This window comes from Peromyscus maniculatus, chromosome 1 (assembly GCF_049852395.1).
Source record: "Peromyscus maniculatus bairdii isolate BWxNUB_F1_BW_parent chromosome 1, HU_Pman_BW_mat_3.1, whole genome shotgun sequence".
Classification (NCBI taxonomy): domain Eukaryota; kingdom Metazoa; phylum Chordata; class Mammalia; order Rodentia; family Cricetidae; genus Peromyscus; species Peromyscus maniculatus.
In genome coordinates, this window is record NC_134852.1 from 156,660,508 (window position 1) to 156,675,923 (window position 15,416).

A 15,416-nucleotide genomic window follows, 5' to 3' on the forward strand; every position below is an offset into this window, starting at 1 on the left:
GCACTTGGGAGGCAGAGCCAGGAGGATTTCTGTGAGTTCGAGGCCAGTCTGGTCTACAGAGAGAATTCCAGGACTGCCAGGGCTACACAGAAAAACTCTTGTCTCAAAAAACGAAACAAAACAAAAGAAAACTAAGAGTGGCCAGGCGGTGGTGGCGCACACCTTTAATCCCAGAACTCGGGAGGCAGAGGCAGGCGGATCTCTGTGAGTTCAAGGCCAGCCTGGTCTACAGAGCTAGCTCCAGGACAGGCACCAAAAATACACAGAGAAACCCTGTCTCGGGGGCGGTGGGGGTGGGTGGGGGAACAAGAGGGAGGGGTGGAGGGGTGTGTGTGGGAAGGTTAGGGAAGAAACCTGGAATATGAGCAGCTGGCCTCTTTCCCTGCCCTCCTGAGGTTTTTCCTCAACATCAAGTTCAGAGGAAGAGGTGCAGGAGAATGCCCTTGGCACTCACTGAGTGTCAAGACCCCTCGGCACAGGTGCGCAGAGATTGCCAGTCCCCTGCTCCTTCGGGCTCTCAGCAAAGCTTGTGAGGCCCCTCTTGTGCCTTTGGGTCACACGTCCTCAGACCATTCCCAGGCATCCAGCTGAGATGGCAGGCCCAGAGAGGGGTGGCCACTCGGCCACAGCTGCACAGGGCGGTCAGGTGAGCATTCACACTAGCTAGACTCATCCCCACCCACAGCATTTTATGAATGTCCGGAGTCACCATCCCTCAGTGAGGTCCTCTTTCCAGGACCATATGTCTCAGTAGACAGCAGCAGCCCTGTTTCCTGGCCACTGCTGGGAGGAGCTGGGCAGGGTCCCTGGGTCATCTAGGCTTGAGACCCTTTCAGCTGCCTGGCTTGAAGATCAGCACCATTGGTTTGGGGGTTGGGGCTTTTGACGTAAGGTCTTATTATGTAGCCCAGGCTGGACTCACATTTGGGGCAGACTCCTCCATCTCAGCCTCCCGAGGCTAGGCTCACATGTGTGAGCTGCCACAACCTACTCCCCCCTTTTCTTCCTGTGAGGGACATTGATTCCTGTCATAAGGATCATTTAAAAACATGAAATGTTATTGTAGAGAAGGCACTGGGAAAGCATGTGGGGCATAGCTGCTCAGTACTGGGGTGTCACCTCAAGCTGTCATGGTCTGACTAGAGGTGGCAGGGACAGAAGCCTTGCCAAGTTCTCTGTTCTGCAGGTTGCACTGGATGTCTACCTGGGTGACATCTATTAGCTTAATGCTCTCTGTCAGTGTCTCTCTCTCTCTCTCTCTCTCTCTCTCTCTCTCTCTCTCTCTCTCTCTCTCTGTGTGTGTGTGTGTGTGTACATATGCCAGCCTGCAGAGGTCAGAGGCTGACCTTCATCTTTCTCTTCTTCCACTATTTGATGCTCCAGGAGTGAGCTCAGGCTGTCAGATTTGGCAGGAAGTATCTTCACTGGCTGAGACATGTCTTAGACCCTGCTTCTGTCCTAAACACCAGTGGCTGCCCGAGAGGAGGGCACAGGCTTTAGGGACATGACACTGGCCTCTGCCCTGGCACACAGGGCCCTCTGCCGATGTGATTGAAGGGGTGCACTCCTGGGAAGGGTGGGGCTTCTTTTCGGTGTTCCTCACACCCTCCTTCAGAGCCTGCACATAGTGCAAACCACACATACCACACACTCCACACTCCACACCAGGCATAAACACACACACACACACACACACACACACACACACACACACACTCCACACTGCCTTTTCCACTCACCATCCACCCATCCCACTCCCTGCACTACAACACCCACCTCAGCTGCTATCTTTTTCTTTTCTTTTCTTTTTTTTCTTTTTCTTTTTTTTTTTTTTTTTGAGACAGACTTTCTCTGTGTAGCCCTGTCTGTCCTGGATCTTGCCCTGCAGACCAGGCTGGCCTCGAACTCAGAGATCCGCCTGCCTCTGCCTCCAGAATGCTGGATTAAAGGTGTGTGCACCACCACCCAGCAGCTGCTAACTTTTTTTTTTTTTTAAATAATTTAACTTTAGTTTATGTGCATTGGTGTGAAGGTGTCAGATCCCCTGGACCTGGGGTTACAGACAGTTGTGAGCTGCCATGTGGGTGCTGGGAATTGAACCCGGCTCCTCTGGAAGAGCAGCCAGTGCTCTTAACCACTGAGCCATCTCTGCAGCCCCCAACTGCTATCTTTTCATCGTGCCTCACACCTGCCTTCAATTCTATAGGATCGCATCCTCTTGGGGTGCCAAAGTCCACTGCCAACCCAGCCCTATGATCACTCACCTGCAAGCTCACCATGGCCACCACATAGACTTTGTTATCACTTGAGACAGTGAACACTGGTGTCCACGCTGACTACAGCCACGTGACTTCCGGGCTTCCTAATGCCTACCGTATCCCTGTCACCCTGTGTCGTCCATGTCCCTGCACCTCAGGCACTACCCTCTCTACTGATTTTTGTTTGTTTTTTTAAGACAGTGTCTTGTGTAGTAGATTCTGATGTCAAACTCAAGATGTGGCTCAGGCTGACTTTGAACCCCTGATCTTCTTCCTCCACTCCTTGTATGTTGGACTTACAGGTGTGCACAGCCATAACCAGACACACGGTGCTGGGGATCAACCAGGACTCTGTGTGTGCGATGTAAGCACCTGACTGAGCTACATCCTGTCCTGACTCCTGCTCCTTTTATATAGTCTCTAGGCACTCTTGGGGAATACGATTTTAGGGTGCGTTACTTTTGTTTATGTTGCATTTGTTTAACTCTGTGAAGCTGTGTTACTGTGCCTGTCTGAAACACCTGGTGGTCTAATGGAGAACTGAATGGTCAATCACAAGGCAAGAGAAAGGAAAGGCAGGGCTGACAGGCAGAGAGAATCAACAGGAGAAATCTGAAGACAGAGAAGGAGGAGGACATCAGGGGCCAGCCACCCAGCTACATAGTAAGCCACGGAGTAAGAGTTAAGATGTACAGAAGTAAGAGAACGGGAAAAGCCCAGAGGCAAAAGGTAGATGGGATAAGTTAAGTTAAGGAAAGCTGCCAGAAACAAGCTAAGCTAAGGCCAGGCATTCATAATTAAGAATAAGTCTCCATGTGTGATTTATTTGGGAGCTGGGTGGCCGGCCCCCCAAAAAGAGCAAAAACAAACCACAAGGCACCAAGAGCCAGCTGTCTGCTGCACCCACAGCAGCCCTGTCACCTGGAGACAGTCCCGCCAGTCAATAGCCTGAAGCCTCTGCAGGTTCTACCTGTCCCCATACCTAGCCCCCAGACTCTCCAGTGACCCTTCCGGGGAGGTATTTGTCACCTTGTCCTTCATCCACTCATCTATTTTTACATTTATGTACTTATTGATACTCTCAATATTGGAGTATAATGATACTCTCCAGTCAGCTTTGACAACAAAATCACAGAAAGCCAGATGGGAAACGGGTTTACAACCCTTTACCAGATGGCTGCTTCTTCTGAGAGGTGAGGGCTACAAGAATATCACTCCACCCACTCTGTATTTCTGCCGCAGCCCAGGGAGTCCTGCTAAGTGTCTCTGCTTTATGCATGAGTAAACTGGGGGACAGAGAGGTGGAACTTAAGAGTCTTAAGACACAGAGTCATGCGGTGGCTGACCTGAGTCTGGAACTAGCCTCTCCCTGAGGCTGGGTTCTAAGATGCATCCCGATTGCAACACCACACTCACTCACACACATACCACAAATACACACACACTATACACCACACAAACACACAAACCACACAGTACACACATATACCACACACACATCCCCACACACGGCACACACACACCATGCACAGTACTTCTGGGAAGTGGCGGTCTGCGGGGTGGGGCTAACTGGACAGGGCGGTCCCTGATGAAGGAAGTCCCAACCCGCTGCTGGTGCCCAGAGCAACGCTGCAGGGTCTGGGTCTGGGTCTGGGCATGGAGGCGGAGCCGCCGCTCTACCCTGTGGCCGGGGCCGCGGGCCCTCAAGGGGATGAGGACCGCCTCGGAGTTCCCGATGGGCCGGAGGCTCCGGTGAGCAGGGAGGGAAGCGCAATGGAACGCCGGGCCGACTGCCTCAGCGGGACGCCGGGGAGGGACAGGGACCCTAGGAAGGGAACCTGAGCACCTAGGATGGGGGACGGGACTCCACACGGGGGACCGAGGTCTCAGAGTGAGGACACCCCAGAAGAAGGGATGGGACTCTGGGTGGGGACCTGGAAACCAGCATGGGGAGCACGGATCTTGAGAAAAGGGACCAGGACCCTGGATGGGGAACCCGAACTCCGGGAAGGCGGGGTGGGAGCGCAAGGATCGGAGAGTCAGCGAGTGATTATCGATCCGGCCCGCAGCTGGACGAGCTGGTGGGCGCGTACCCCAACTACAACGAGGAGGAGGAGGAGCGCCGCTACTACCGCCGCAAGCGCCTCGGCGTGGTCAAGAACGTGCTGGCGGCCAGCGCGGGTGGCATGCTCACCTACGGTGTCTACCTGGGTAGGGCCGGACGCACGAACCCGCTGTCCCTCCGCCACCCCGCCTCCACTCCCGAGCTGGGAAAGAGAAACCTTGCGGCCAGCTGGCCTCCTTCCCCTTTCACTTCCCGGGTCAGAACTGCTGTTGTCACGCCGTGCGTGTGGGACAGGGAGGGGGTGCCACAGGCCAGTGTGCCCACGCCCCAGCCAGAGAATAGATGCGGGTGGGTGGGAATGGTCTCTTGTCCTCCCTATCCGGGTCCTGATGAGCAAAGGAATGGGTCGCTTAGGTGACTCGTCGCCCTGCCGAGCTTGCCATGGGCCTCGGTTTGGTTGCTTTGAGCTAGCCTGCTTAGAGTCCTCCACCCTGCTCCCTGTCCCCAGGCCTCCTGCAGATGCAACTGATCCTGCACTATGATGAGACCTACAGGGAGGTGAAGTACGGCAACATGGGGCTGCCGGACATCGATAGCAAGATGCTGATGGGTATCAACGTGACTCCCATCGCTGCCCTGCTCTACACACCTGTGCTCATCAGGTGCTAAGCTGCTGTCCCCCGATTTCCTGGGGTGCAGAGGCTGCCCTGGTGTTTTTGAGGGAGGGGCAGGGAACTGCAGAGAGACCTTGCTTGACTGGGAAAGTGAGAAGGAAAGGGGGAAATCCCTACTAGAGGAGGAACCAAGAGCTTGTCCACCACCTCCCCACCCCCTTGCACATTTGGTTTCGTGCAAGAGATTCAAGCAGGCTCTGGCTTGGTTGCATCCTTCTACCAGACACATGGTGACTTCCTGAGCTGAATCTGTAAAGTTCCCAGCACAGCCCAGGTCCTCAGCCCAGTGAGCCATGACTGTTAAAAGGCAGTTTCTCTCTCTCTCTCTCTCTCTCTCTCTCTCTCTCTCTCTCTCTCTCTCTCTCTCTCTCTCTCTCTCTCTCTCTCTCTCTCTTTGAAACAGGGTTTCTCTGTGTAGCTTTGTGCCTTTCCTGGAACTCACTTTGGAGACCAGGCTGGCCTCGATTGAACTCACAAAGATCTGCTTGCCTCTGCCTCCTGAGTGCTGGGATTAAAGTTCTCACAGAAAGGGCCTTAGCTAGGCAGGGACTCAGTTCGGAGGTCTTCCTGAGCTCCGGGGCATTTATGGTCCAGCCTCCTGGCCACAGCAGAAATTTCCCACAACCTAATGAAACTCCTGAGTGGGGAGATAGGATGAATGGGTTCTAGTTCCTGGTTTGTTTGTTTGTTTGTTTGTTTGAAGACAGAGTTTCTCTGTGTAACAGTCCTGGCTGTCCTGGAACTACCTCTGTAGACCAGGCTGGCCTTGAACTTGGGGATCCGCCTGCCTCTGCCTCCAGAGTGCTGGAATTAAAGGCATGTGACACCACTGCTTTTCTTTCTTTCTTTCTTTCTTTCTTTCTTTCTTTCTTTCTTTCTTTCTTTCTTTCTTTCTTTCTTTCTTTCTTTCCTTCCTTCCTTCCTTCCTTCCTTCCTTCCTTCCTTCTTTCTTTCTTTCTTTCTTTCTTTCTTTCTTTCTTTCTTTCTTTCTTTCTTTCTTTTACATAGTCTCACTATGTAGCCCTGGCTAGCCTGGAACTCACTTTGTAGATCAGGCTAGCCACAAGCTTGTGATGATCCTCCTGCCTCTGCCTCCCAAGAGCAGGGATTACAGATGTGTACACCATCTAAGCCTTCCTGCCTTCTTCCCAAATGACTCTTCCCAAAAGTTTTTATGACAAGTTGACATACAACTAGCCTGCACATGAATGTCTCGCCCAGTAGCCCCAGCTGACTCCCAGAATCCTCCTGGTTCAGCCTCTTGAATGCTGGGACTACTGGCATATGCTATTATGTTGACTGGCTTTTGAAACTTATCACTTTAACGATAACAGTGAATCTTATTTTGTCCCCTCATACAGCTGGGGGAGCTGTTCTTACTTTAGACCTGAAGCAGTTTTGCAGTTTCTACACTGAGGGGAAGTGGGTAGCTGGCAGGTTGGAGACCTGGCAGTTTTGCCTGGAACCCACATTCTTGCCTCCTATCAAATTGCCAGGCCACTTTTCTAGGGCCACGTAGACTGCACAGCCACCAGCTGCGCACCCCTCCCCCCTTTAAGGTGTTGGTAATTGAACTCAGGACATTATGGGTTCTAGGCAAGTGCTTTACCGCTGGGCCGTAACACTAGCCCTAATGTATGTTATATATGAACTTTATTTACTTACACACAGGGTCTCATGTTACAGACAGGTCCTAGGCTGGCCTTGAAGGATCCAATTTCAAGTCCCAGCACCCACAAGGTGGCTCACAACCAGCTTTAACTCCAGTTTCAAGGGATCCAGCACCACTTCTGGCCTCCAGGGGCACCAAGCATACACATGGCCAGCCTGGGATGTGTGAGACCTTGAACTCTCGGCTCGCTTGGTTCCACTTCCCCAGTGCTGGGGATGCAGGCATGTAATACCATGCCCAATTCATGTGATGCTGGAGATCAAATCCAAGGCCTTGTGTGCTGTGCATGCACTCTATCCACTAGTTACAGCCCGAGACGGTTTCCCTGGGTACAGTCCTGGCTGTCCTGGAACTCACTCTGTAGACCAGGCTGGCCTCGAACTCATTGAGATTCCCCCTGCCTCTGCCTCCCGAGTGCTGGGATTAAAGGCGTGAACCATCACCGGCCCGGCAAGATTTGATTTTTAATCTGATTTTATTTTATTTTTATGTGTAGAGTGTTTTGCCTGCCCATACCATGTGTGTGTTTGGCAAAGCCAGGCGGATCTCTGTGAGTTCGAGGCCAGCCTGGTCTACAGAGGGAGATCCAGGACAGGCACCAAAACTACATGGAGAAACCTTGTCTTGGGGTGGGGGGACAAAAAAGAAGGAAAGAAACTGGAGTTACAGCGATTGTGAGCCACCACGTGGATGCTGGGAATCAGAATTGGGCCCTTTGGAAGAACAGCCAGTGTTCTAGTGTTTTTAACCACTGAGCCATCTCTCCAATCCTATCTTACTTTTTAAATTACTATTTTGTGTGTGTGTGTGTGTGTGTGTGTGTGTGTGTGTGTGTACGTGCATGTGTGGAGGCCAGAGGCCCATCTTTTGTTTTTCTTTTTGGGGACAGGATCTCTCACTGGGACCCAAGGCTTGTCCCTTAGGCTAGGCTGGCTGGCTAATGAGCTCCAGGGATCTGCCTATCATCACTTCCCCGATGCTAGGATATCAAGTGCATATCAGTCGCCTGGCTTTTCCCACAGGTGTTGGGGATCCAGCACAGGCCCCTGCAAGCGCTTTACTGAGTGAATATCTCCCGGGGACTGTCTCTCATTTGTATCCTTTCAATGACTGTGAGAGGCTTGTGACATGGCCCGAGCTGCAATCACAGTCATGAGCACGGGCCACTCTGCCAGTCTGTGTCCCTGAGACTGCATCTTTGACTCTCTGACCAAGGCTTCTCATGACCTCTTAGAAACTGGGACCTGAGATCTTGATGGTTCGGGCCACAGCAATCCCTAGGTTGTGATACTAATGACCCTCCCTCTGCACAGGTTTTTTGGTACCAAGTGGATGATGTTCTTAGCTGTGGGCATCTATGCCCTCTTTGTCTCTACCAACTACTGGGAACGCTACTACACGCTGGTGCCCTCTGCTGTGGCTCTGGGCATGGCCATTGTGCCTCTCTGGGCCTCCATGGGCAACTATATTACCAGGTAAGCCTGGTAGGCAATGGAGTAGAGGCTGGAGAACTGTTGAATATTTATTTCTTTGCCAACTTTAGCTAGGGGACCCCAGGCAAGCCTTTGATTCTGCTGGGCCTCAGTTTCCCCACTCAAGCTGGCTAGCCTATAGTTGTGGCTGCATGAAGGAGAAGTGTGGCAGAGGGCGGGCTGGGGAAAGCCCTCACTCTCTGTGCTCCAGGATGTCCCAGAAGTACTATGAGTACTCCCACTACAAAGAGCAGGACGAGCAGGGGCCTCAGCAGCGCCCACCACGCGGCTCCCACGCACCCTATCTCTTGGTGTTCCAGGCCATCTTCTATAGCTTCTTCCATGTGAGTGCTACAGGAAACCTGGGGGCGGGGTATTCCAGATTCCACACATGACAGCCTACTCCACGGTTTCCTCAGCCCTCCTGAGCCAAGCCCTGCTCCATTACCTCCAGTGATGGAGAGCTCCTCCCTGTCCACAGTGACCAGGAGGAAGTTCTCTTGCCATGGGCCCCCCCCCATCCCCACTGCTGAGCTGTCTCTAGGGTTGGGGGGACTTCTGCTCCCCCACCAGAGGCCATGTCCAGACTCCTCCGTAGAGCTCACCTCCTGTCCGGTTTTGTTCTGGGCTCTGATCCCAACTGCCCTCCTGCCCACAGTTGAGCTTCGCGTGTGCCCAGCTGCCCATGATTTACTTCCTCAACTACTACCTGTATGACCTGAACCACACGCTGTTCAACGTGCACAGCTGCGGTCAGTCCTGGGGCAGGGGGCGGGGCCCCCAAAGCCGACTTCCCTCTCACCCAGTAGACGACACCAGACCTTCCCTTTCAGCTTTCAGGGCTGCATGCGTGGAGGTGGGAGGTGGGTGGGGCCCCCTGCACAATCTGCCATCCCCCAAGGAGCTTGCTGCAGGAATCCTTCCCTGCCCCTACACCCCACCTCCACTGCGGCCTGGCTGCAGGATACTCTAGTCATGTCTCCACTCACCCTTTTCCAGGCACTAAGAGCCATGGCATCCTGACCGGCTTCAACAAGACGGTTCTGCGGACGCTGCCGCGCAGCCGAAACCTCATTGTCGTAGAGAGCGTGCTTATGGCAGTGGCCTTCTCGGCCATGCTGCTGGTGAGGCTCGGGTTGGTGGGGAGGAGGTCGTGGGAGCAAGGGGTTCTCTCCCCTGCTAGCACATCTATGTGGTCAGGTCGGAGGTGCAGGCTAGGAGCCTAAGTAAAGACTCAGGACTGAGTTCTGGTTGCAGGATAGATGCCTGTAGACCAAGGCTGGAGTTTGGATTCCTTAGGCCAGAGGAATAAGGAAAAAGAGGGGACAGGTCCCATAGACCTTGGAGGGGACTAGGAACACCACCCAGGATCGTGGGCCACCAAGTGTGACTCTGGACTGCGGGCGGTTCTGGAAGGCAAACTGAAGCTCGAGGGACCAGAGCAGGGAGGTGTGGCTTTAGGTCTAAAGGGCTAAAGGCGCACAAAAAGCAAGATGCTGGCCACTGGATGTGTTTGGGACGAGCCTTGGGCAGAAGCTTTTCGGGTATTCCACAACTTTGTCTGAGGCTTGTAGGTGTATGGGGGACGGGGGTGCGCTCGGGACTTTTTTCTTTTTCTTTTTTTGTTTTTTTTGAAATGGGATCTCGCTAGTCCTGGCTATCCTGGAACTCGCTATGTAGCCCAGGCTGGCTTCAAATTCACTGAGGTCCTCCTGCCTCTGCCTTCTGAGTGCTGGGATTAAAGACATGCGCCACTACACCTGGTGCAGGGTGGCAGCCTTGTGTAGACCTGTGGGCGTGTCTGGGGCGGAGCCTCAGGCTGAGACCTGTAGGTGTGTCGGGGAGGGATGTCTGGCTGATGGTCCCTTCACAGTTCCTGTCTGCAGGTGCTGGGTCTGTGTGGAGCCGCTTACCGGCCCACAGAGGAGATTGACCTGCGCAGCGTGGGCTGGGGCAACATCTTCCAGCTGCCCTTCAAACACGTGCGTGACTTCCGCTTACGCCACCTGGTGCCCTTCTTCATCTATAGCGGCTTTGAGGTCCTCTTCGCCTGCACTGGTTTCGCCCTGGTAAGTACAGACAAGACGTCTGGCCAAACTTGAATTTCAGACGCACAGCCCATAGGTGTATAAATATGTACACGTGCATCCCAGATTATTCCCCTCCCAACCAGGACTGAGCTCTGGTTGCAGGACAGATGATGCCTGTAGACCAAGGCTGGGGTTGGGATTCCCCAAGGCCAGAGGGCATCTTCCCTCTCTCGCCCCCATTGCCTTTTACCCTGAATAAGCCACTTTCTGTAGTTAGAATGGTGCTGCTCTCACCCTTTCTACCAGCCGAAGGGGGAGTTCGCACCAGGAGATCCTGATGGGACGAGGTGTGGCCTAAAGTGGCAGTGGGTGTGTGGAGGACCAGGACCAACTGGCCTCCTCTTGTTCTCCTCCTCCTCAGGGCTACGGCGTGTGCTCCATGGGGTTGGAGCGGCTGGCCTATCTGCTCATAGCTTACAGCCTGGGTGCCTCTGCCGCCTCCTTCCTGGGGCTGCTGGGGCTGTGGCTGCCTCGCTCGGTGCCCCTAGTGGCTGGGGCAGGACTGCACCTGCTGCTCACCCTCAGCCTCTTTGTCTGGGCCCCAATGCCTCGGGTCCTCCATCACAGTTGGATCCTTTACGCTGTGGCTGCCCTCTGGGGTGTGGGCAGTGCCCTCAACAAGACCGGACTTAGCAGTGAGTACAGCCTTAGGGACTGGCATGTTTGGGGAGGGGGAGGGGCAGGCTGTAGCCACCTCTAGGTGGTTTGGGACCCTAACATCCTGTGGGTTGCAATGGATGTAGGGGATTTCCCCTGGGGTTCTGTGGGCATAGTAGAGGTAGGTAGAGATTGCTTGGCGTAGTCTGGGGTGGAAAGAGTTCTGTGGACACTGTAGAGATGGATGGGGAAGTCTCATGGACACTCTGGAAAGATGTAAGAGTTCCACGCTGTGGCAGGCAGACATCACACTGAGGGAATACACGTGAAATCTTGTGGGTAAGCAGGGTGGGTGAAGGCTCTGGGGAGAGAATAAAAAACAGACACCAGCAGTCAAGGATTATGTTGGCATAATTTCCACGGCACAGGTAGCAGATACCAGAGTCCAGGCCCCAGGGAGGGGAAGAGTGGTAGGCGCTTGTCCATGCTCCAGGTGTAGGTACAGAACTGGGCTCTTTCCTGTTTCTTTTTCTCAGGGCCTCTCTATGGAGCCTTGGCTAGCCTGGGATTCACCTATAGCTCCCAGACTGGCCTTGAACCCACACAGATCCACATGCCTCTGCCTCTCCAGTGCTAGAATTAAAGGCACGTGCCACCACACCAGCCTTTTCCTTCTTCTTCAATTGTATTTTTTGAGGCAAGGTCTTATGCTGTAGTCCAGGCTGGCCTGGAACTCACTATGTAGCTCAGGCTGGCTTCCCCCTTGTAGAAGTTTGATCCTGTTTTTGATGCACGAGTACTGGAGTTACAGCCTGAGCCACCACCAGCCTCCTTTCTTTTTTTAATTTTTAGTTGTTTTTTTTTTTCCAAGACAGGGTTTCTCTGTGTAACCCTGGCTGTCCTGGAACAAGACCAAGTTGACCTTGAACCTGCCTCTGCCTCCCAAGAATTAAAGATATCTAAGTATGTTATTTATTTATTTAGAATACATTGGACTGGAGAGATGGCTCAGCCATTAAAGGCTAGGCTCACAACGAAAAATAGAATACATGTATCCTGAGTGTGGAGTTCCAAGGACAACCTGTGGAAGTCGGTTCTTTCCTTCTACCACATGAGTGAGTCCTGGGAATTGAACACAGGTCGGTTAGGCTTGAGGGAAAATGCCTTTTATCCACTAAGCCACCTCTATGGAGCTCTTCTTCTTTTTCTTTTTCTTTTTTTTTTTTTTTTTTGTCTTGCTATATAGCCTTGGCTGGTCTGGAACTTGCTATGTAGACCAGGCTGGCCTCGAACTCATAGAGATCAGCTAGAGATCAGCCTGCCTTAGTTTTCCTAGTTCTGGAACTAAGGGGGCTATTTTTTTTTCTTTTCTTTTCTTTTTTTTCTTGTTTGTTAATAGAGAGGATCCAGGCACATTCCCAAACCCACCCTGCCCAGCCTCAGAATCCACGCCCAGATCTAGGCTGCTGGAGTGAGGCCCTGGGAAAAGCCATGGTAGCTGGGCTTCAGCTGTGTGGGGCTATCTGTCAGTGACTGGCAGATTGTCCATGAGTGCAGTCATGTAGGTTGTCCTCACTGGCGTTGATTCTGATGGTCTGATGTGATTAATAGTTTCAAGTATCCCCTGAGCCACATGATGGCGGTGTTCATGTCCCGAGCCTGACAGAGCTTAGCAAGTAGCAGCCGCAGCCAGCCAGCGCTGTGCCATTAATTCAGAGCTTCTAACCCGACAGACAACTGGTGTGAACTATTTCACAGTCGGGAAACGTCAGTTTAGGAGATTTAAGTGGCTTTTGTTAGGTACTTTGTTAGGGACCTGTAGTGTCAGCCTTTGAACCTCTGCCTTTCCCTGAGCCCTGGAGTTTCAGTTCCCTGACCGCCCGTCCAGGGCTGCTTCTCTAACCCCCGAGACGATCCCCAGGAAACTGACCCGCTCCGTTCCAGGTTTGACTTGTGGCAAGTCGATCGCTGAAAGGTCACTCACTCTCCAAGCCCCCGGTGAGGAGGGAAACAGCAACTGAGCACTAGGCACACTGGGCTGGGCGCCGGGGTCCAAGGCAGGACACACCTGTAGGTCGGCTCATCTTGACAGTGCAGTAACCAAAGTCTCCACTAGAGGCTAGGCCAGGATCGGCGCACAGCCCCTGTTCCTATTCCCGGCCATGAGCTGGACTGGGTATGCCTGTCTTGTCTCTCCTGTCTGCAGCGCTCCTGGGCATCCTGTATGAAGACAAAGAGAGGCAGGACTTCATCTTCACCATCTATCACTGGTGGCAGGCCGTGGCCATCTTTGCCGTATACCTGGGCTCCGGCTTGCCCATGAAGGTGAGGAAGGGAGGGAATTTGGGAGTCCAGGCCTCACTGCAGAACAGACCCTCATTTCACAGCCTCTTAAAGGCACTACTTTCTAAGGGCACCGATCCAAGGACCCCTTAGTCCATGGCATATCCCCCAACCTAGCACCCCACTTACTGCTTCATCTGCTAGTCTCCATCTCTGTGGGCATGCCCAGCTGAACTGTGGGTTGTTTGCTGACCCGATCTTCAGCTTCTGGACTCCCTGACACACTGGGTCTCTCATTTCAGGTTCTGTAGGAATAAACACCTCTGTGTTTTCATGTTCTTTTGATTTGATTTTTGTTTTGTTTCAAGACGGGGTCTCACTCTGTAGATTACTCACAGAGATCCACCTGCCTCTGCCTCCCGAGTGCTGGGATTAAAAGTGGGCACCACCATGGCCAGCTTTTGTTTTGTTTCTGATTGTGATGGAGAAGGACCTAGGGCCCATTCTTGCTACATCAACTGTACGCTTAATCTCCTAGTCTGTTCCCAACCCCAGCAGGTCATTTTAGCAGGTCCTTATCACATGGTTTTGTTCAGTTTGTGTCTTTGAGTCGGGGTCTCAAAGGCAGCCCAGAAAGACTATGAACTCATCACGCCTCAGCCTTCTGTGAGCTGAGATTATAGGCATGCACTAACAGGCCCAACTTTATGCAACGGATTTTAGAAAGTGAAATGAGGGGCTGGAGAGATGGCTCAGTGGTAAAGAGCACTGGCTGCTTTTCCAGAGGACCAGGGTTCAATTCTCAGCACCTACATGGCAGCTCACAACTGTCTGTAACTTCAGTTCCAGGGATCTAACGCCTTTACATCAATGCACATAAAATAAATTTAAATAAATTATAAAAAAAAAGAAAGTGAAATGAATTGAAATAGCAGGGAATGGACATACAAGTACAAGCATGTTTGTGTGTTTGTTTCTGGCTATGGGTTACAGTCAAACTGTCTGAAAAGAATAGGTGGTGTATGCTTTTCTGGCACATACAAGCATATGCATGGCTCACCCCCAGCACTGAAGACTAAAGAAGAAAACACACTGGAGAGCACTACTGTGGTGGATTTTATCTTTTCTTTATATACTATAAAAATATACTATATATCTTTTCTTTATGTATTATAAAAATATAATATAGTTTATATTTTTTTCCTGAGACATAGTCTTAAAATGTAGCCCCAGCTGGCTTTAAACTCTGAGAACCCTACCTCCCCCGAACTTCCTAAGCGATGGGGTTATAGGCTCGTGCCTCTCCACACACCAGTGTCCTACCGTATGTATCTAGAGCCAGGGAACAACTTAACTGTGGTCCAAGGAAGCCAGACCTGCTTGCTTTTAGACTTCCTCAGACCTTCATGTTTTCTCTGAGGCAAAGCGATGAGCCCCTTTTTGGTTGCAAAACGGAGTCCTGCTGGTGACTTTTGGTTTGGTGATTTGAGCCTTATCTTCAAAGGCTGCATTGGAAATCCTGGGTGGCTGGGCTGGGGGTGGGGGGAGCCAGGAGGCTCGCTGGAAGAGGAAGACCCCAGAGGAAGGAATGACCTCTCCGTCCCCTTGTTCCCAGGCCAAGCTGGCAGTGTTGCTGGTGACCCTGGTAGCGGCAGCAGCCTCATACCTGTGGATGGAACAGAAGCTGCAGCAAGGTCTGGTCCCGCGACAGCCGCGCATTCCGAAGCCACAGCACAAAGTGCGCGGCTACCGCTACCTGGAGGAAGACAACTCAGACGAGAGCGATGTGGATGGCGGCGGCGAGCAGGGCCAGGGCGACTGTGCGGAGGAGGAGGCTCCACAGGCAGGGGCCCTGGGTGCAGAGGCAGCTGGGCCCTGCCGCAAGCCCTGTCCCTATGAACAGGCTCTGGGTGGTGATGGGCCTGAGGAGCGGTAAGACACCCAGGGGCCTGCCTGGCCCGCAGACTCCGCTTTCCTGCTTCTCAGCCTCAGTTTACTGTGTCTCAGGTTGAAGGTCCCCCTGATTCCTGCTCCGGCTGCCAGAAGAGCCCTCTTTTCCCTCCCAGAGCCTGCGGCCACCTGGAACTTCCCCCAGGGAGACGAGGGTCACCTTCCAGAACCCTGTCCCTGTTTAAGGGGAATGAATGCCTCGGTCTAAATCAGCGAGATTCCCTTCCCACACCTCAGGGTGTGACAGCCTTTGACTGGAGCTTTGCATTTCTTACCCACAGGTTGCCCCACCTCAGAACAGGGGACTATTATTTTTAATAGAAAATGGTCAATAAAGAGTTTTGTATTTTCTGGA

General features: G+C 52.7%; 1 protein-coding gene across 2 annotated transcripts; it reads left to right on the plus strand.

Moving 5' to 3' along the window:
• Positions 1-3,847: 3,847 nt before the first annotated feature.
• On the plus strand, positions 3,848-15,416 carry Unc93b1 (unc-93B1 regulator of TLR signaling). Of its 2 annotated transcripts, XM_006980515.4 has the most exons (11): positions 3,850-4,010; positions 4,328-4,469; positions 4,832-4,985; positions 7,983-8,144; positions 8,353-8,485; positions 8,800-8,893; positions 9,141-9,265; positions 10,028-10,210; positions 10,593-10,866; positions 13,035-13,153; positions 14,727-15,416. In XM_006980515.4, exons 1-11 carry the CDS (start codon positions 3,915-3,917, stop codon positions 15,045-15,047), a joined length of 1,803 nt encoding a protein of 600 aa, XP_006980577.3. In that variant the 5' UTR covers positions 3,850-3,914; the 3' UTR covers positions 15,048-15,416. The 2 variants fall into 2 exon arrangements, with proteins under 2 accessions (XP_076412604.1, XP_006980577.3); XM_076556489.1 differs by lacking the exons at positions 10,593-10,866; positions 14,727-15,416 and having other exon boundaries at positions 3,848-4,010; positions 13,035-13,151.

What these genes read in the sequence shown, in the direction of transcription:
- Unc93b1 (XM_006980515.4), top strand. Translation starts at nt 3,915, where the DNA reads ATGGAGGCGGAGCCGCCGCTCTACCCTGTGGCCGGGGCCGCGGGCCCT. An exon ending in CCGATGGGCCGGAGGCTCCG is followed by an intron (nt 4,011 to 4,327) that starts GTGAGCAGGGAG and finishes TCCGGCCCGCAG; the next exon opens with CTGGACGAGCTGGTGGGCGC. An exon ending in GTTCAACGTGCACAGCTGCG is followed by an intron (nt 8,894 to 9,140) that starts GTCAGTCCTGGG and finishes ACCCTTTTCCAG; the next exon opens with GCACTAAGAGCCATGGCATC.